At 34.9% G+C, this 21,639-nt stretch overlaps 2 protein-coding genes across 15 annotated transcripts; both read right to left on the bottom strand.

The window, feature by feature from the left end:
• Positions 1 to 353: 353 nt before the first annotated feature.
• Positions 354 to 9,149, bottom strand: LOC137821401 (organic solute transporter ostalpha protein (DUF300)). Of its 13 annotated transcripts, XM_090295561.1 has the most exons (10): positions 8,744 to 8,886; positions 8,205 to 8,258; positions 6,785 to 7,326; positions 6,499 to 6,555; positions 5,796 to 5,904; positions 5,328 to 5,512; positions 5,135 to 5,223; positions 4,662 to 4,917; positions 923 to 1,168; positions 354 to 833 (listed from the first exon to the last, which is right to left on the bottom strand). In XM_090295561.1, the coding sequence occupies exons 3-10, from the start codon at positions 6,998 to 7,000 to the stop codon at positions 534 to 536; spliced, it is 1,458 nt and encodes a 485-aa protein (XP_090151687.1). In that variant the 5' UTR covers positions 7,001 to 7,326; positions 8,205 to 8,258; positions 8,744 to 8,886; the 3' UTR covers positions 354 to 533. The 13 variants fall into 13 exon arrangements, with proteins under 13 accessions (XP_090151687.1, XP_068482075.1, XP_068482072.1 ...); XM_068625974.2 differs by lacking the exons at positions 8,205 to 8,258; positions 8,744 to 8,886 and adding an exon at positions 8,965 to 9,149; XM_068625971.2 differs by lacking the exon at positions 8,205 to 8,258 and having other exon boundaries at positions 8,744 to 8,896.
• A 3,179-nt stretch (positions 9,150 to 12,328) lies between these two features.
• Positions 12,329 to 20,202, bottom strand: VPS45 (vacuolar protein sorting 45). Of its 2 annotated transcripts, none has more exons than XM_068625259.1 (13): positions 19,862 to 20,202; positions 19,055 to 19,256; positions 18,829 to 18,908; positions 18,273 to 18,500; positions 17,920 to 18,045; positions 17,747 to 17,827; positions 17,504 to 17,645; positions 17,196 to 17,374; positions 15,339 to 15,494; positions 14,923 to 15,030; positions 14,704 to 14,825; positions 13,269 to 13,400; positions 12,329 to 12,869 (listed from the first exon to the last, which is right to left on the bottom strand). In XM_068625259.1, the coding sequence occupies exons 1-13, from the start codon at positions 19,949 to 19,951 to the stop codon at positions 12,809 to 12,811; spliced, it is 1,707 nt and encodes a 568-aa protein (XP_068481360.1). In that variant the 5' UTR covers positions 19,952 to 20,202; the 3' UTR covers positions 12,329 to 12,808. The 2 variants fall into 2 exon arrangements, with proteins under 2 accessions (XP_068481360.1, XP_090151348.1); XM_090295222.1 differs by having other exon boundaries at positions 18,829 to 18,888; positions 19,862 to 20,181.
• Positions 20,203 to 21,639: the final 1,437 nt, after the last annotated feature.

The following is a 21,639-nucleotide window of genomic DNA, read 5'->3' as shown; positions in this document are numbered from 1 at the left end:
AAATGTACCTACAAATAAATGTGTTTATGAATTTGTTTATTTTTTAAATTTAAATAAAATATATATATATGTTATATATGATGATATTTAAATTTAAATAAATAGATATTTAATATTAACGGGAAAAATAAAAAAAATAAAAAAAAAATAAAAATATATATATATATATATATATATATATTATGATATCTATTATCCATTTTTTATCCATTTCGAATTGCCCAACCCAAGCACAATTGGATTTTTGTTGTCATCCTAGCACTTCCGAATAAAAAACAAAAATTAACTGGAAGTCTTCTTTAAAAACACGATTTACTAAATTTTATAATATTTTTAAAAATTATCTATTTGTGTAAAAACGAAAAGAAATTACCTCTTTTCCAGCAAAAACACGCAAAAATGGCGTAAGATATTTATACAATAGTTGAAAAGGCTCACCAGATTATGCCTTTTGGGTTATAATTTGACGTCAAAATCTATCAGAAACTTTCTATCTTGTAGGTGCAAAAACTATACTTTGTTCAAGGGTTAAACTATCCTCTCTTCCCGGATGCGGACGCTTTCGATGGGAGATGCTGCCTCTTTCTGTTGGGCAAACCACTATCACTGACACTTCCTTCCACAAGTCTGTCGTGGACATCAGAAAATTCTGGTCTCCAAGAACGCAAGGGAACAAGGTAACTGTCATCCTTGACCTTTGTGCTTCTGCTCCGCTCCTCTTCATGGCGTTTCACATTTTCGGATATCTGATGGAAGGCTTTGCTTAACTTTGCAATACCCCTTTCTACAGGTTCTACTACATGTGAAACTGTAAATTTCATGTCATCGACAATCTGAAATAAAAGAGCAGAAGCAACGCAGATGAGTTTGACAGAGATTCATGATTGGGGAAATTCAAACGTTATAGTGTTTCATATCTCACAATTTCACCACTTCCTAAGACCACATCCCGAACATTATGGGTAAATTTCATACGCCTCTCCATGTCATCATGTCTACCCAGATGCATTTTAGTTGAGCGTTCAGAATCTTGAACCTCAGCAGGATCAGGAGGGGTTCCTAGTGATGCATAGTCTGCCATCACTGATACATTACGGACACACCTCTCTCCTCTTTTGTAAGGTACTGCAGGAAAGACGTAAAGGTGCACAACAGCAGCAACACCCATCTGTTAACAAATAAGATGGGGAGTCAAACATAATACCAATACCAACCAAGAACTACAGAATTGATTGAAATATTTTCCAGGTTGTTGATACTCTTGGAAAGTTTAAGTTATATAGCGGCATCAAACAACATATTTAACAAAGAAGAAAACTGATAACTTGCTAAGCATATAACACCTGATTCAGCTTAAAATAAAAGCGAGTCTGTCTCAGTTCGAGAGCAGAGCAGTCGTTGGTCGTTTAAAAAACACAGCATAACCTAATATTTTATAGAATAAATTACAATGCTAAGTCTAAGGTTTTTCCAGATTGCACATAATACCCTTGTTTTCATAAGGTTTAAAATAATCATTCTCATAGGAGTACACCTAATATTTTTTTCATACAATTAAGGGAAATTAGCGTAATGTATAAGGATGTAACAAAAGAATTTTTCTGCAAGTCTCTAAAAAGAAGGGATATAGTATCAGGTGAAATTCGAAGGAAAAAAAAAGGAGGGACAAATCCAATTTCATATATAGATACCAGAATGAGTATTCCAGACTAGAATGAGTATTTCAGACTACTGAAGTCCTATTGGAGTAGGTCCTCTTCATCTATGTAAGTGCCTCCCCAGAGCTCACAACAGTCGAAGCCGGGAGTGCACATGTAAGGATATCAAATGAGGTGAACATAACACAATTGACAACTTAATCGTACATAGACTCGAGGAGATTGATATCACAGGTATCACAGTTTGTTACCATTACATGCATTCATACATGATACGGATATTCAATAGTCCACCACTAAGGGTGGGTAAAAAATCCAATCCACAATTATCCAAATCCATATTAGTTTTAATCCCATTTAAATGGATTTATCTCAAATCCAAATCCATATTTTTGAATTTTAAATCCAATCCATTTAATTGGATATGGATTAGATATAGATTGGATCCATTTTTGGATTATCCAAATTGCATTTTGGGTTGGATTTTGACTTAGACCGATCCAGGTTGAGCCAAGACAATTCGGGCCCAGGTTGAGCAAAGTCGACCCAAGTCCATGTCGAGCCGAGTCGTCCGGGCCCAAGTTGAATCGAGTCAGTATAGGCCAAAGTCGAGTCAGGTCGTTCCAGGCCAAAGTCGAGTCGAGTCAACCCTGGGCCAAGTCAAGCTGAGTGGGTCAGAGCCCTAGTCAAATCGGCACCCGGACCAGGTTGAGTCCGCATCGGGCCCATGTCGAGACGAGTCAATCCATACCCATCTGGACTAGGCCAATGATGACTCGAGTTGGTCCGGGCCCATACCGAGTTGAGTCGGCCCGGATCCAATACCGAGCCTAGTCGGCTCGAACCCATATTGAGCTGAGTTGGTCCGAGCCCAAATTGAGCAGAGTCCACCCGGGCCAATGTTGACCCGAGTCGAAATAGGACAATGTTGACCCGAGTCGAAACAGGACAATGTTGACCCGAGTCGAAACAGGACGATGTTGACCCGAATAGGTCCGAGCCGATGCAAGCCGAGTCAGACCAGGCCCATGTCGATCTGAGTCGCCTTGGGCCGATGTCAAGTCAAGTGAGTGCTGGCCGATTTCGGGCCAAGTCGGTGTGGGTTGACATTGGCTCGAGTTAATGTGGAGTTGAGTCAGTCCAGGCCCATGTTGAGTTGAGTCTGTTCGATTCAATATCGAGTCAAGCAGAGTTGGCTCGAGCCCATGTTGAGCCGAGACTTTCGAGTTTGATATTGAGTCGAGCAGGCCCGGGCCGATATTGAGATGACCAGGCCAGGGTTGATTCGACCCGAGCGAGCCCGGGCTGATGTCGAGCCGAGCGGGACCGGGTCGATGTCAAGTCGAGCGGGCCCGGGCCAATGTCGAGACGACCGGGCCAGGGCTGATGTCAAGTCGAGCAGGCCCGGGCCAATGTCGAGTCGTCTAGGTCAGTCGAGCAGAGCGGGCCAAAGCCGATGTCGAGCCAAGCAAGACCGGGCCGATGTTGAGTCGAGCGAGCTTGAGCCGATGTCAAGCCGAACGACCTAGGCCGATGTTGAGCCGAACGAGCCTAGGTTGATGTCGAGTCGAGCGGGCCCAGGCTGATGTATAGCTGAGTGGGCACGAGCCAATGTCGAGTCGAGCAGGTCTGCGCTAATATCGAGTCAAGCGAGCCCGGACCGATGTTGAGTCAAGCGGGCCCGGGCCGATGTCGAGCTGAGTGGACCCGAGCCGATGTCGAGCTGAGTGGACCCGAGCCAATGTCGAGTTGAGCAGGCCCGGGCCAATGTCAAGTCGTCAGGGTCGATCATATCGAGTGGGCCCATGTCGATGTCCAACCAAGCGAGACCGGCCAGATATCGAGCCTATGTTGGGCTGAATGGGCCTGGGCCGATGTCAACGCAGGTCAATGTCGAGCCGATCCTGGCCCATGTTGAGCCGAATTTGTATGCGCCGATATCGAGTAGAATTGGCCTGAGCCCATGTCCAGCCGAATTTGTTTGGGTCCATGTCGATTCGGGTCAATGTCGAGTCGAGTCGGTCTAAGCCAATGTCGAGCCGAGTTAGTCCTGATCGATGTCGAGCCGAGTCGGCCTGGGCCCATCTAATGCCAAATAAGTCTGGGCCGATGTCGAGCCGAGTCAATTTGATCCGATGTGGTGCCAAGTCGGCTAGGTAGATGTCGAGCTGAGTCGGTCAGGGTCGATGTCGAGCGGAGTCGAACGGATCGATGTCGAGCAGAGTCGGCCTAAGCCCATGTCGAGCAGATTCGCTCCTGGACAATGTCAAACCGAGTCGGTTTGGGCCAATGTTGTGCCGAGTCGACCTGGGTAGATGTTGAGCTGAGTCGGTCAGGGCCGATGTCGAGCGGTGTCGGCCTGGGCCCATGTCGAGCATATTCGCTCCTGGACGATGTCGAGCCAAGTCGTTCTGGACCAATGTCGAGCGGAGTCGGCTCGAGCTGATGTCGAGCGGAGTCAATAGGGCCCATGTTGAGTTGAGTCGATGAGGGACCATGTCGAACTAAGTTAGTCCGATGTCGAGCTGAGTTGGTCCGCATCCAAGTTGAGTCGGCTTAGGCCCTGTTCGAGCCAAGTTAGTCTGTGTACATATCAAAATGGATTTAATGTAATCAACAAAGTGAATTTAATCTAGATTTAATCCACTTTAAATGGATTTTTAAAAAATCTAAAAAATTTGATCTAATTAAAATGGATATGGATTTTAAATCCAATCCATTTGTTTGGATTTGGATTGGATCTAGATTGGATTTCCAAAAATCCAATCCATGACCACCCTATCCACCACACTTCCTTATTGGCAGAAAAATACCCCCAATTTCATGTATCCAACCTTATCACGGGATCTAGTTAAATTGTTGGTTTTCATAAATAGATCATACATGGTGATAAAAGTTTACGTGATATAAAGTATATGTACGATGATTTCCTTAATATAGAGATGATTTTTTTGGTGGTAAAATTGAGATGATTTAGTAATGCGATATGCAAAAATACAATACCTCTATACAGATGATATAGTCTTGTATACGTGTTTTCAGCTCTTGAGCCAAAGACCCTTTAAATGCTCCCATGGAAAAAAGAAATGCAACAGCCACACCTTGCCACCATGTCAAGAAGACGATTGACTTAAAAGTTACGAATTTTGCCAATGGTTTTATTGGCTCCAATTTATCTTTCGTGACAGAATAGAACTGTACAAGGCAATACAGGGCCCATGTCTGACTAAAATTAAGAATGCATGCTAAATAGGGATACCTGCAAGCACATAGTAGAATTGGGCTTCAACACGGGTCATACAAATGTGCCCCAATACCAAAAACAAAAAGTAGAAAAAAGGAAAGTACAATACAAATAATAAAGCAAGAAATTTTATCTATGATAAAAAAAAAATACTTATATTGTAGTTGAGAATTGAGATTATATATTTATGGTATGCATATCATAGGTACAACACAAGCAAATATAATCTTACCCATATTTCCATTCAAATTTTCCTTCTCCATAAACCCCAAAAGACTGCAGAATCATTGACAGCAATGCACAGATCATTTTCAGTATCATCTGGAATATAAGATTTAGTCAAGAAGAAGAAAGAAATTGATTCTTATTTTACAGAAAGAGAAGACTGGTGGAACAACCGCACAATTTATCAAAATCTAACATACATATTGTACGATGCCAACTTTCACAGATTGATAGAAGTCAGGGCCAAGATACCAGTTTCTTAAGAAGCAATTTAAGGGAAATGGATGCTCTACAACTCCATATGCATATGTTTCTTTTAGAAGAGGAGTTCCGGAGTCTGTTAGGCTCATACTTCCAATAAATTGAATTGTTTTGTCCTCACCACCTACAAGCAACCATACACAATTTTTGTATTACTAAAGGTCATGACAAATCCAACATAATTCAGAAGTTGTGAAGGCGTATGACATCTTTTAATCATTTAACATTCAAGCCTCGCAAAGATTTAATAGTTTTTATTTTTGAATTAGACTTGAGATTAAAAAAAAAAAAGGAGGAAAACTTGTGTGATATCTCAATCCTTACACTTCTGCATTTCTGGAAAATATATATACATAATAACAGCTACCTAATGAAAATCGTGTAGCTGTATAATCTGTTTGGCATACCTAAGCAAGCGATCAAATATCTTTCAAAGCAATATAACGCAAAAGCCTCATAGCAGTCCCGAATAACTTCACAGTTAAATGCTGCACTGGAATCCAACAGTGACAAAAACTGCATCATAAAAACATCAGAACTTTCTAATTTACTACTAAAATCGTGTTAAAAGGAAACTAGAAAGAAAAACTTCCATGACTGGATTATACACACAGCAGGCAGATTAATACATTCCTGGAAAATAAAACCCAAAGCTTTTCTGAAATTATACTCAGTTAACATGAATAAAAATCTTTTGAGTATGATCTATTTAAAAAAAAGAAGTTCTATTTTCAGTGTCAATTATTGATTTTAGATATCATAGAAATCACTATTAGATTAAACGGATTTTAGTCTGACTGTGTTTGGCACTCACATAAATTCTTTAATCATTAAAAAATGTACAATTAGTACTTTATGTAAGCAGCAGTGAAGCAGAAAATCTAACCAAACAGCATGCACCAGTAGGTAAGTTCCAATATATTCAATGTGGTATCAACAAAAGTTTAGATAAAATTAGAAGAGTTGCAAGTGGAATATTATTTAGATTCCATACCCAAAAAGAATACAACCAACAGTTATCTTCTCTTTAATGAATTAATAAACCCAAGTAAAAGATGCTATATAAACAGAACAACACACGGTATTTAGGGTTAACTTAGTCTCCCTTACCGATTCTAAGGAATAAACAGGAACCATTAAGATGAGACCAATCAAAAACTTCTGCTCCTGAATCAAGGAAAGAATATACATATACATATACATACATATATATAGAAAATAATATGAAAGGTAAGGAAATTGTAATGAAGAGGAGAAAAATGGTCAAGTCAGTTGAAAGTGTGCAATTATAAGAAGCAGTAAGAAAAGGGAAACTGGGCATTACATAAACACGAAGTTTATTGGTGCAGGAGGAAAGATAAGTAAGATCCAAAAGTAAAGGGAACAAAGAAAATACCTCAGGCTGATTATAGGCAGCTAAATGCTCAAATATCAGATATGTGGAGAGAACAAGAGCTACAAACATAAATATACTTGAACTGAAGACTGTCCAGCTGATGGTTCCAGTAAATTCCATTCCTAATTTTAGAGGCCACAAGGTCCCTGACTTGCTTGTGGCCTCAACCAGTGTAAAAAGAAATATGGAAGAACATAGAATATCAATCAAACCCATGCCCCCAAAACTTAGAATTCGCTGTAACAAATAGTCTTCCCTTGACTGAGTCAATTATATGTTTTACATATTCCACCCAAGACAATGAGAAGGTCTCCACTCCACAACCCTACAATTTTGTATAACTTTCCCTTCTTCTGTTCTTTCTGTATGGCAACCAGTACAATGTAAGATACAGTATACGCAAGAAAACCACCTTTCTGGTACAAAGCAATTCTTCAAATTCAACATGCAACATGTAGAACTAACATAGTTTGCCAACAGTTGACAATGACATTGGTTTTTGATACATGTACGAAATCCCAAATTGAGATAGGACAATTATCCTGCATTAGCAATCAAATCACTTAAGAAATAATATTTATGTACATATATTAAAAAAGAAACTCCTAATTCTCTTTCAAAGCAAGTGCAGGTAATTCAACTAGTAAGAAGCACATCCACTATAAGACTATGACAAGATTTAATAATGATAATTTTAGAAATATAAAATATCATAAACTTAGAGCTCTAGCAAGTACATTTCTACTGGAGAAACCATAATCTGAAGCATCCTTCAATTTCTAGACATAAAGGTACCAATAAGCCTCTAACTCAAACAAAATGAATAACTATGTAAGAACTTGGCTGGCATGCCATTTTTTTTATTAAGTATAAAAATCGCTGTCACAAAAACTTTAATGCGTATAACTATTTACTAACTATTAGCTGGCCACCATCATATCAATTACCTTTAGCTAGACAACAACAACCTCATATTAAAGGTTTTTGTTAATGGAAGGGGACCTAAATAAAGATCGCACACATAAACATCCCGCAAGAATGTTCCACATTGTCGAGGTTAGGAAGCTTAAGAAAGACAAAATAGCAAAATGTTTCCATTTAAAATATTGTTACAAAACTCAGTCTTAACATTCTTCATTATCCCCAAAACCAAGATGGTTACATCAATTATCTTTATATCATCCAATTGCAATATTGCTGCCATGCTATGAACCAAAGACGCAATATGACATCATCATTAGAAACAAAGCAGACAGCAGAGAGATTTCAAAGATAGACTACAATGTCCAGTATATAGGTTAAAAAACACGCACACTCACTTCTCTAAGTCGTCAGTAAATAGATGTCCACAGTTGCTAAAGAGTAGTAAAAGACAAATACCAAAAATAAATTATTTCAAAACAATAGTTCCACTTCTCACTTGCGAAAAAGGATGAATACTGTATTTTGAAGACACCAACCATTTTCACTCCTCCTGTCATAAGTTCCACATATAAGCGCAGTGCAGTTTACGACACAAGCAATGCAGCGGATATGAATTACGTACGTCAGCAACACAAGGTTAAAAAATTCTAAGATTAACACATAAAACTGTTGTAGGAGCAACCTTTCTTTTGACTTCTCATCGACAAAATGCATTTTAGCGGACAGAGGCACTCAGCAGCAACCGCCGATTCTCAATCCAAACAAATAAATAAATAACGGTCCATTCGGAAATTGCTAAGGCGCAATTCACCGATGATTTTTCAAGAAATGCTACATTTTGGTGGCAGCGTTTAAGATAGGAGAAAATGAGTGAAAAAGAAGGCCAAAACCCTAGACCTCGAATATATGCATTTGGAGTAAAAGAAACACGCAATGTGCCGAAACGAAAATCAGAGCAGCAACGGTAACAAAAGAATGATAGCAATGAGTCGCAGAAAGCATGGAAGAAACATTTAGGAGAGAGTTCAAACCTACGTTCAGTGTTTTCTTCTATTTTCCGGGAAAATCGAAGTGGATATTTAGCGGGGAAATAGAACGCAAGTGAAGGAGAAGCAAATGAAAATAGCAACGACGAAGAAAAGAAAAAGAAAAACAACGGATTTTGCTTCGGTAGTTGGAAAACATAAATTACGATATCTTTATTATTCGCAAGAAAAGAAAAACAGAAAAGAGGGGAAGATGATAAATGGACTTACATGGGTAGATTTGTTTTGTCACAGGTGCATGTGAGTCGCTGATTGGAACCTATTTCTTATCTGGCGTTTTTCGTGAGGACTGTGACGTTAAAGAATATGACCAGCCAGTGAACTGGGAAAATTCTATTTCCCACGTCAGTGTGTGTACGTGACAAATGAAGAAGCGAGTGCACGTTTAATGAAATTAATACTAATACTATATATATACTGCATAAATATTACTTCCCTTTTAAAAAAATTAAATTAACTGAAATTAAAAAGATTTAAAAAAAAATATTATTTTTTATTTCTAATTTATTTTAAATTAATTATTAATTTTCTCAAATAATATAATAAATTTACCAAAAATGGAGTTATTTACATAAAATTATTTTGAAAAGTTACTAATCTAAGTAAAATTAATAATTTGTGATTATTATTTTTTCAAAACAAATATAGTTTATTTTTAAAAATGATATTAAAATAATGTTCTTAATTTTCAATTAATTGTTAATAAAATTGTTCTAACAAGTGATACATTTATTACTATTTTTAATTAAGAGAAAAAAAATCTTTAAAATGAACATAGTTTGTCTTTATAACTTCAATCGAATTTTACATGTTTTGAGCTGTGTAGCTAAGGTAGTTTGATTCAGTTGAAAAATTTCTTATAGATGCTGAATTATTATTGATGAAAAAGTTATAATAATTTAATTAAATTAAGATAAAATTAAGGATAACCGAAGAGGTGTTGCTTCTCTACCAAGGAAAATATTAAATATGTTTTTTTCTCTCTCTTTCTTTATTTAATATACATTACATTATTTTAATTTTGTTATCTCTCGTATTATTTATTTTTATTTATGGACCCATGTTTCTTAAAAAGCATAAATTAGGAGTATCGTTAAATGGTACCAGAAAGTCAGAGAGAAAGTAGACTTATTGTTTGGTCTCGTTAATGACTCGTGGGAGACAAGACTGATTGGTTGCTCTCGTTTTCATTACGATAGTGAGAAAATAAGAGAAATGGAAAAAAAGAAAAAAAAAGTTATATTTTTAATATAAAAAATATAAAATTTTGCTGCTTTAAGAAAGTGAAAATTAGTGATGTAAACTTGCCGGATTAAACTCTTAAAACTTGAGTTTAATTTTGTCAAATATTAATGGTTTAAGTGTGATTCATTTATTTCATTGAACTTAATTAAAGTTTGAGTGTTTGGCTGAGAAAATATTAAACTTGTTTTTTTTCCTTATTTATCTTATTTATAATTTGATTAATATTATTTTATGAAAAAAATATATATTAATACTACTCTATTAATACAGTTATACATAAAATAATATGAAAAAAATGTACTCATACATAAAAAAAAATTATTTTTTTAAATACAATTCTATTAACTAATAGAGCTGAATTTTGAAGCTAAAATACTAACGTCTTAATAAAATATAAATAATAATACTTTTCAAATCTAAACTTTATATATATATATATATATGAGTTACGAGTTACTCATAATTTTTTTAAAGTCAAACTTTAAAAATTCAACTTAATTTATTTAAATATTCAAGTTTAATTGAGAATTATATTTATTTATGTGGCTTAATAAAATTTAACAAATTAAACTCAAATATTTTACAAATAATTTAACCCATTAAGTCAAACTTTTAATAAAAAAAATATTTTGGTTGTTTAATTATTATTATTATATGAATGTTACCATGTTAAGTTTTTTTTCTAATAGTTTAGTATCAAACTTTGTAACATTTCAGACATTTTACTAGTTAAAGTTATTAGGAGAAGAATAACGTGTCATAAAAAAAGTTTCAAAAAAGTAACATATAGTAAAAAAGGTATTGTTTTGAAAAAAGTTTATAATGGTATTAAATATTTTATTTAAAATAGTTAAGTAATAAAATGTATAATTAAATTTAGTGTTTTTCTCCTACTGTTTTGTTCAGCCTAAGTATTAAAAAAAATATGAATATAAATAGTATGGAAAATTATATTATATGAAAATAAATTTGAAAAACTAGAGAAATGCAAAGTTAATATAGAGATTATGAAATGGAAGGGATGTGAAACAAATAGGTGAAATGTGAATTGGCACCAAATAAGGTAACAAAATTATATTCTTTGCTAAGGATTACTTTCAACCATTAGCATAACGTAATATTTTGTGTGCTTTTAACTAATGGAAAACACACTTATTGACTTATTTAAAATTATTTAATTAAAAGGTTATTATTTAATATTTTTTTTTTTATAAAGTTTTCGTGTTAGGCATCACTAATATTATTTAGTATGTTATTTCTATATTTTTTTTAGATGGTTTGAGTAGACTATTTAATCTCTTAATGTCTAAATTTTATTATAAAATTGTTTAAGTGACTTTTCTGTTTAATGTGTTTCACTTGATTCAGTTATAATGATATTGATGTATAAATAAGATCTTTGTATTATCATTCTGAGTTGTATTTTCGTGAAAATTTACTATGAGAAAGAAGATTCTGAGTTGTATTTTCGTGAAAATTTACTATGAGAAAGAAGATGTAAATATTGTAATCTTTGAATTTAAGGTATTCTCAAGTGGACATCTATAAAATTCATTAACACTTCAATTAAACTATCTAAATAATCTATGTGTGACTTTTTTTTATCTTCCTCTTATTGTTTATTTTCCATCCTCTCTATTTCCAAGTTTCTCTGTTATTGAATTTTGTTTGTGGTATACACTCTCCGGTCAATTTGATTGTGCTAATTTCTTATTGGAGTATTTCAGAAACAATTTATATTTCATGACCCGATTTGGAAATATCATTCAATCTTTACATATTTTAATTATTAAATTGTTTTATTAGTTTGTCAAAAAAGGGACTTCAAAAAGATAATATATTTCATTTAATGAAAACAAGAATAACGAGTCTAGATATTACATGAAGTTGTAATTTGTATTTTCATCTCATAATTTTTATTAAGATATCACATATTAAGCTAAGGTACCGTTCACTTGAAACACTTATTCCTCTGGTTTTGCTTTTAGGAATGGGTGAATTTTTTTATAAAAAAGTGTGGAATTATTAATACTCTTTTCAGTTGAAATAAAAAACACTTCCTGTGCCGCATAAGAAAGATAGATCGCCACAAGGTTAGGATGTCTCAGTGAAACATTGACACCATTGATTTGTCATTAAAGGTATACACGAGAATGAAAGTTTGGCACTAGACTCAGGCCTCTTCACTAAAAATGGACTTTGCAACCTATTCAAACCAGACTACTCTGATCGCTCTAACAGACACAAAATGGCATCAATAAGTGCATTGTATAATAAATTATATTAATCAACACAGACTCACAACCTGAACTTATTATGGGTCTGTAAATTTGTAGAAGGCATCTGTTGGTATACAAAAGAATGGGGCATTCATTACACGATTATACAAAATTGTTTTTTCATTAGCAAGTGTCAATACCATTAGATTTGATCAGCAAAAATGATGACCAAAAATTACACAAAAAGGTTTCTTTCATTGTACCTATGCGTTCCGTGTCTACTTTAACCACAGCCCCCCCTGGCCCCCCCCAATAAAAGAGAGGGGAGGACGGTTTGTCCTTGATCTTCTCATACTCATATCTCAATCGCATTCATCTGCAAGAAATCAACTAGTACCTAACCTGTGAAATGGTTGATGGTGATCATATCATCTGCAGGAAAAATGGATTAAGTCTGATTCCGCACATCAAGCTCCGTCTGCAACACTTACTAATACATATACATGGGTCCAAAGCAGAAATCCCCAGCCTGAAGCTGTAAAACTATATCCATCTGGCCCTCGAGATGAAAAGATGTGCCAGGATAAACTTCAAACAACAGTGGTGCTAGAACGAGCTACTCTTTGAGCTTCTTCCAAGTCCCTTAAAAACCTGTAAATTGAAAAAGAAAAACATCTATGCTGGTAAGAAATTCAGAATGTCACAGTGCAGAGCAATTGAATGTTTTTGCAGTTAACTAAAGCACCCTGAACCAAAAAATGAATAATCAAATATAACCAAGCATTTATTTATCAGACAAATTTAAGACCAGTGCAATAAAATTTATCACCTAAACCTAGGCCAATAACCCAATTCAAGCAATATTTCAAAATGACTAATTAGCCCAAACTATGACTACTTTCAAGTTTTGCAGTTGACGCACTACAGAAGATAAAATTGGAACTGTCACTAAAAAACTAGTATCAATTCTGTCATGCCAAATTGAAAGCACAATCAAAAGTGAACATCTCCACTAATCAAATTCAAACTATCCTTATGCCTTAATCATACCTTTTAGAATTAAGAACAGAAGAGCCACCAAGTATAAAACGGATGCCGGTATTGTTGGCATTTTGTAAAGCAACAGACCGAGACTCCTCATAAGTTGTCCCTCCAACAATGAAGATGATTACATCCTGCGGCCTGCTTTTCATATAGTCGCCAACAACACAGATTGGATTATTATATGATAGTAAAAATAAAAATTAAAAACTTCTATTACAAATGCACTGTGTGTGTACTTGTTAGAATTTCTGAGATGACAGATGGACAAGGCTTTGTCCGTCCCTGATTTTCATTCTGTTTTGAAAAAAATCAAGTACACAAAGGAGATTCCCCCTTTCACACTGAAATCTGTCCACTTCGTATTGTAGCTAACAAAAAGAAAAGCTCCCTCTTTAATAACAGAGGTCCTATTTAAAGAAAGTTGGTGTACCAACTTCTCTTATAAACTAAAATCACCATAACTCCTAAACAGAAACTAACTCACTTGTAACAGAAATCCTAACTAATAGGCCAAAAGATAAAACATGTATGTTTAATTCCTATTCTGATCCCTTTATACACTTACAAATGCCTAATTGTATTCATTGGTTCCTGATGTCTAATAGAACCGGTCAAAAAGCCTTTTCCTAGATGATTCGTGAGAGACTCAGGATATTGAACAGACATTAAACAGAGCTTTGCATTGAAACTTTCCAAACTTCTAAATAATCATTTTTAACATGCAGCGCATAAAATTGTGATAGGCCTACGATAGAATTATCAGATAACTAATCAGATTAACTCCAAAAATACAGTTTACTCTTGCAGCTGTTAGTCAAATACAACACATTTAACAGAATGCATAAGTTACAGGTTTGTGAGAGGGTATTACTAAAAGTACAGATCATAGGCCACTGCAAATATAAAATCATGTGATGTGATGTCAATGCTACCACATCACAGAAGTCTTACAAGGTAACACGCACAGATTAAGGCAGTTAAAACTTCTTATGAATAGGAAGAACGGAATTAATATTTGTCTTCCCTCAGAGATAGTGTCTGTACTATGGATAAAATAAACTTAGAGTATAATGCTGAAAGAATTGCAGAATCTTGTACTCATCAAGTGTGTAGACTCACTACAAAAAAACTCAAATAATAATTTGCTCTCAAAGCTCAAGATAGTGAACCCCCAAAGCGGGGCCTGTGACACTGTTAAATGATAAATTTCCAATACAACTTATCACATAAATGGTGCCACATTAATTGGAATAATATTATACATCAATTTGATAAACAGCGAGTACTAAAAAATGAGAAGTTTGTAGAGTCACTTCAATTAATACCACATTATTTAGAAATCAGGCCACAATGTAGTTGCATCACTTTTGGATAGACACAATTACATCTAGAAATTCACAAATAAGAAACAGTAAGGAGTTTATATTTAATAGCAACAAACCTTCCCTGTTGATAGTGATTTCCAACAAATGGGTAGTCCACATCTCTCAACCTCCCCTTGACAATGCTTTCCATGATTTGAAACAGAAGTGGCTGATGCTGGGTGTAAACATTCTCAACACCCTGCTCAAAAACTCGGAATGAAATATTTTTTTAAGCATGAAGACTTGGATTGGATCATCAAGGATATGGTATAATAATCATATATTTCTATGCTTACCTTCAAACCGCGAGCCATGTTACGAGCAATATTCATTAGATCTCGATTTCCAAAAAGATCACCCATTCTCTTGTCAACACCCGCTTGCTTCAGAAGAAACTGGACAAGCTGTTGCACCACAATAAAGATATCAATATCAGTAACTCTTGTGTAACGATATCAGAAACAACAGTGACATCCATCTATATGCTATAATGCTAGTCTAAATTTAAATTTGAGTCCATTTGAATGTAAATTATACTTTCAGAATCCAAAGCCAGTGGCATGGAAAGATAGCACAATAGCAAAAATTTCACCATCACTACTCAACTATCCAAGGATTAAAAAGTACATATCCTGATAAGGTTTAAAGACTAATATTCAGACATTCTTGCGCGAGAATCATGGATTTAAGAAAAGGAACAGCTTAAGTTTACCCCAGGTTTGTACTTGGCAGATCTGGAAGCCAGTTTGTTGAAGAGTTGCATTAACTGAACAGGGCTATCTTTCTCATATCGTAAAGCATACAACATGACTAAACGTAGTCGGTCCAGATCTGATACACTTTCATTGTTTAGTAGATTTGTCACTGCCTGCAGAAGAATACATTAGAGACATAAGTTATCACCTTTACTGTTTTAAAGCATTAATCAGTACACAGAATAACAATCAATAAAGGAAAAATGGAGGGATACAAGATTGGCTTGGTGGTGGTAAGTGGAAGGAGGGTAGGATAGGCCGCGGGTTCAAATCCCCCACAAACAAAAACTAATGTATTAACAATTAATATTTGTTGATCCAAAAAATAGCAAGGAAAAATAGAAAAAGAAAACATTTTGTGAGGTGGTCGTGAGGTTGTAATAACAACATTGTTTCATAAACCATATATTCTGTTATGTTATGTCACATATGAATTATTTGGACAAGTGAAACCAAACTAATAAGGATATTTTTCGAGGATTTGTTTAATCTTATACTTAACTGTTAATTGTCGATACTTCTAACTTCTGAGGAAAAACATATGAAGATTCTGAATTCTTAGGGTATCATATGAAGTTAATGAAGATAGAGGCTAGACTGATCACAAGAGGGATAACATGCACGTTCTAACAAATATTTGAACTGCCAATAGAAATAGAAATACTGCAACAAGTCCCATGTGCAGAGCACAAGAAAAACAAGTCACAATGTACATAGTGAAATTTCAAAAGAATTCTCCCAGTCCACTAGACCAAATACTAATTTTTCTCACAGTATTCATGAGTGGAGAGAGATTAACAGAGAAGGAATATAATGAATTATTTGTATCGTGTACATACGAGCATTTTTATTTATAATGAAAAAGAGATACAATAATAAGAAACAAAATCAATATCTAATAATGGGAAGTATTTGGCAACATATTTCCTTATCAAATCATATTATATATCCCTATTTAATGTAACGAAATCATACCTTCAACATAATAAAACCATATCTCTAATACAGGGGTTCTTAGTTTTCTTATTTCTTTTGCTTGTGTTGTAAGGAAGAGTTTGTCTCTAATAAGGACCTAAGTATTAAGGGAACCCTCCCATAAAAGCTAACTATTAAAGGGGAAGTGAATCAAGAAAGTTATAAATATTAAATATACTCCACCTAGCATCCTATAAAAGTTTATTTTGGACTTAAGACCGCATAATGCTCAAGTCCCCATCATATCATCATTCCTTACAGCTAATGTCTCAGCAGCTACACTCTGATGCTTCACTCAACCTTTATGGTCCATTCCACAGGTAGCCGTTTTGGAGATATTGAAAATCAGCTCTAATACAAATTGATAAGCTTCCCAGGCTAGAGGAACCCTCCCTCAAAAGCTAGCAGTTAAAGAGACCAAGCTACTTATGCACTCAACTAGTATCTAATATTACTCAATACGAGGCTTAGGCACCCCATAATACCCTAGTCTCTATCAAGCTCCTAGTCAAGATTTCAATCTTCATTTAGTTTACATTTTGTAATAGAGGATCATTCCTCTGGATTCAGTGACTACTTCCATATAAATAATACCTCCCGTTCTTATTTTTTTCAATTTGATTCCTACAAGATCCTAGCCCAAGGACCCAACAAAAAACTATTTATAAGTTCAAGGACCCAATTTTAAAGTGTAGTACAGACCTATTTAAATATTTCCAAGTAGTCTAGGGACTAACAAATTAATTTAAGCTTCCATGGCCCTACAATACAAGAACTTCTGAAATTTGAGCAAAAGCAAAGTAGAATGTTTCAATAAATTAAGACTATATAATCTATACCTCAAAAGCAGCTCCTTGTCCTCCATTGCAAGCCAACTCCTGTTCTGTTTGGGAAACTGACATAAGCTTTCGCTCATCAACTATCTTGCTCATTTCAGTTACTAAAGTCACATGTTTTGTCACATTTCCATGCATTTTCCTGTACTCAGGATAATTATCAACAAATTTGGCCATGTCCTCTGCCAAGAGTCAAATCATAAAGTCAGTGAATTTTATACTACGCCACCAAGTGTATAAATAAGTTTTTACCCATGTAATTTTTGAAGAAAAGTTTACTCTGATCTGAGAGGATGAAAAAAAATACAAACCTATTGTTTGGATGTTCTGGTTACTTTTTGACACTTGTTGAAATTCATCAACCATTCGCTTGATATTCATACCTATATCCCCAAAATTCTCATACATGTTAACTTTAAAAAAGGGGTCTTGTTCCGATGACAACACAACTTCCTGTAACAAGAAATAGCAAATGAATTGCTTTCTAATGAGCACAAATTATGTACTGCAATACACTTAAAACACAACTAGCCAGTGTAAGAAATGTATCTAACCTCTTGATCATTTGGAAATTTACCAATGGATTTTAAGTCCACTTTATTGTCTTCGATTCCTATTAATTCATGAACCATTGCCTGTACAGTATAACACCACAATGAGCATCGCTTATATGAATGAACAACTTATCACATTATACGCACTAGACTTTTGTTCATATCCCAGATACCTGATAAGTCCATTGATTTAGCAATGGGGTTACAGGATCATCCCTCCTGTCAATAACTAACAACAGAGGAGAAACTTCCATTCGCCTAAAATCAAAAAGACCACTTTCCTCTTGGTACATCAGTTTCTGTTCAAGCCCAACAATGTAAATTAGCTTTCACTAAGTATGCCAAGCACAATCACAAATGATAAATATGGCATGTCGTGATACAGGCATAGCCAGAATCATATAATGATGAAGGTATAAAAGTTTGAATTCATTGCAGAAACTGATAACCACATTTCTAAAATGCATATATAATTATTTCACATAAAAGAAAATGTAGTGAGTTAGAAAAGGTGATTTGAACTCACAGATGCTTCCTGTGCTATCCTTTTTGCGATGTCAGATGTCCTTTGATACCTAATTACTGGTCTGCGTTTTAATGCCAAAAAAACAGCTGCAAGACCATCAACAACTCGGTCACAAAAGCGCTGCACGGTTGAAGGATCAACCACAGCTGGGAGCATATATATGTAATGTGAAGGCACATGGAAAGTGAAATGATAGGGATCAATTGCAACAAAATCTGCATAGAACTCCTGGATGACCAGGACAACAACTGTATCAGAATTAAAGTTTGCAACACAAGACCTGCATTTGAGATTACATTCGCACACAAAGTGTTGGGGGGAGGAGGAGAAGGGAGTGAAGGCTTAATAATCAACAAATGTGGAGCCATTGTCAGATAAAGAATGTAATATTATGCAATCATAGGATAGGAGAGGGACAATAAAGAAGCAGATATTATTTCATCTCCATCCAGGATTTTAATCATGCAAACTCGTAATACTATAAAATAAATAGTAAAGTTCCCAAGTCCAAGTGGGGAGAAAAAAAATACAGGACAGTGCACGAATAAACAGCTACCTGAACCTGCTGGACAACTTCCTGTTCATCTGAATCAGCAAGTATGTGAATCTGAGTGTCCTTCAATATGTTGGAGAAAACTGTAATTTCAGAATGGATTCACAAAGTGGCTTCAAATCATGGGAGAAAATTACTAATTAACAAGGGAAAATTAAAAATGAAATAATAAAGGATGGATTGCACCGCAGCTTATCTAAAGATTCAAGTATAAAATTAAAGAACCTACATAGGTGATACTCTCCAAATCTAGGACTAGCCAGCTGGCGGCGCAAAAACTGGATATTCTCTGATGTAGGTCGAAGGAAGTAAATGGCCTTGAGATGCGACATTGATTCGCTCGACTTGGAAATAGAATCTACCAACTCAACCAAAAACACTTCTTTCTGGAGAAGCTCTGACTGCGAATACACAACACTCACAACACCTACCTGCATCAATTTGCCAAAAAAGTGGATTCAAAATCAGAACACCACTTTCCTCCTTAACAAGGACAAGCAAAATAGATTTCTACAAACCAAGTCCGCTTGGCAGGTTTACATACGATTTTGATAAAGTAAAACAATATAGTATAAGCCAAATCATAAAGAGAGTAACTCTATACAACCGTATCAACGCTATAACTTGAAAACATAATGTCAAAAGAGACCAATATCATAAAATAAATCAATCCATTATAATTGTCAAGGGTAGGGAGCCTCATCATTTTATTTCCCTTGACGAAAAATACATATATACATACACACACATACATATACGTAAACACACAAATTCATTGAATGCGGAGTCTCACCGCCACTGCACAGTGATCTCAATCCAATAAACAGATAATTCGAACTATCACGGGTGGCACTTAATTGTCTAAAATTCAGAGCAAAAATTGAAAAAATATATAAACAAAGACGAAAAATCGAGCCAACTGTGAGCAACACAAGTGGTTTTTATTAAAAAAAAAACGAAAAGAAAATCGATAGGTTGATATTCTGATCAAATTTCCCAGCATTGTGGAAGATCCTTGAGGAAAGGCGCAGCGTACCGTTTGAGAATCAAGGATTAGAACCTTCATGCCGGAGATGTCTTGCAAGATGCGGTTGATATAATCACGCGCGGAGGAAGTGACCACCATCTTGTGTGCGTGTGTGTAGGAGTTGAATCTCTCCGTGGACACGAATCGATAAACCAGTTCAACTGCGTAGGCGAATCAAGGAGCACGGAAGTGCAGGGATTCGGACTTCACAATTCAGAATTCAGATCCACGACGAACGAGGACGACGAATTCGCTGCAACGCACCGTTTAGAAGTAGAAGTTGGTTCTTGTCTTTATGACAATTTTTATTGCAATTCCTTTACTTTGTCAATTTTCATCTCTCTTTTCTTACTTTATTTTTATATATGCATCATAATATAAGATAGTGCTGTTAAATTATTTTCATATTCTCACTTACGAAATTTGTTTTATTTAATATTTAATTTTTATTTAATGGTTGCACCTATTTTGTATTCAGAGTGTGATAAACAGTACTATAAATGAAACAAAAGGGAAAAAGCGCTTACATTCAATCATAGGACACTGTATTTTTATATCAATGAATTTCTTTATCTGACCACTACCAATACTTGGATCAAATTCTTTCATCGTGAATTTTTTTAAGTGAGAAAAACTGAATTTTCTTGTTTTTTTTTTTAATTTAGGAGAAATTCATCAATAGAAAAGTATAAGAACTTTAATAACGTTTAATTAAAATGACAAAGACTAAAGGTTATGTTATATTCTTTCTTTAGCCAAATATAATTAAAAAACATATTTATTAGATTTAAGTGTAAAAAAAGTTAACTTATTTTATTTAATATTATTATTTCAAAAGTATTATTATTTTTAAATTCGAGTAAGGTATCCAATAAATAGAGTAAAAGGTTGTTAGAAAAAATATTTATTCATTTTATAAAATCAAGAAAATTAAATAAAAACAAATCATAATTTGAAAATATTTTTCGACAACCCATTGTTTCTTGCATCAGAATACAACTTGTGGGTGGATTGCTTACGTGATAGGGACGTTTTTGTAAAATGGGCAAGATATAGGAAAAGACGAAATTTTAATTTTCAAAATCGTTGGTCAACTCTTCAGTTAATGGTTGAGTCTTTCCAAGTCTTTGGAAGAGAGGAAACTGGATAGCAAGAAAGAGTGCGGGCTCTACAAATACAAGGAGAGGAGTGAAGTGTGGTTGGGGCGAACACTGCGAAGGGCGAGGAGAATGAGTGGAGAGTTTGAAGAGCGACGACAAGGCAGTGACGTTTATTATTTTTTAGTTTTTTTCAGGGTTTTAATGGGTTGTTTGTGCTTATGACGTTTGTGGATGTTCTATTTTAAATGAGTATGATTTGAAATCATTGTGGTGGTGGATGTTCTATTGTGTGATCATTAGGTTTTGTATTTGTAGTTGTGCGGGTTTTTGTCCTTATTTATTGATGTTTTTATGGTTTAGGGTTTAGGGTATATTTATGTTTTTTTTACGTCGTTAGTTTGTTTGAGGATGTGGTGACATTGTTGTGAGTTGTTTTGTTGACTTTTTTTTTATTAAATGAACTGTTTTTTAAGATTTGGAAAATGACAAGTTTCTTGGTCTAGAAAATTTTTCTCCCATGGAGGAGACGAATTGAATGTATTATTTTTTTATATCGTCTTCATAATAGTTGAATATATTTTGAAATGATAGTGTTCAATAAATAAAGATGGTATTGTTTTGTTTTTTGGTTTTGTAATTACGAGTTAGACACTGCTCTGCTTCCTTCTCCCTTCAAAAGCCGCCCAA

The sequence above is a fragment of the Phaseolus vulgaris genome, chromosome 9, assembly GCF_051622355.1.
Source record: "Phaseolus vulgaris cultivar YP4 chromosome 9, ASM5162235v1, whole genome shotgun sequence".
Classification (NCBI taxonomy): domain Eukaryota; kingdom Viridiplantae; phylum Streptophyta; class Magnoliopsida; order Fabales; family Fabaceae; genus Phaseolus; species Phaseolus vulgaris.
Note: the sequence above shows the minus strand (reverse complement) of the source record. Positions and strands in the feature narration are given on the sequence as shown.

Excerpts from the sequence above, each read along its gene's own strand:
- LOC137821401 (XM_068625974.2), bottom strand. The coding sequence starts at position 7,000 with ATGGGTTTGATTGATATTCTATGTTCTTCCATATTTCTTTTTACACTG. Across the intron at positions 5,224-5,327 it reads AAGTTGGCATCGTACAATAT|ATGATACTGAAAATGATCTG; the intron begins GTATGTTAGATT and ends CTTATATTCCAG. Across the intron at positions 1,169-4,661 it reads ACTATATCATCTGTATAGAG|ATGGGTGTTGCTGCTGTTGT; the intron begins GTATTGTATTTT and ends ATTTGTTAACAG.
- VPS45 (XM_068625259.1), bottom strand. The coding sequence starts at position 19,951 with ATGGTGGTCACTTCCTCCGCGCGTGATTATATCAACCGCATCTTGCAA. Across the intron at positions 17,828-17,919 it reads TAAATCAATGGACTTATCAG|GCAATGGTTCATGAATTAAT; the intron begins GTATCTGGGATA and ends TATACTGTACAG. Across the intron at positions 13,401-14,703 it reads AATCACTATCAACAGGGAAG|GCCGCAGGATGTAATCATCT; the intron begins GTTTGTTGCTAT and ends TATGAAAAGCAG.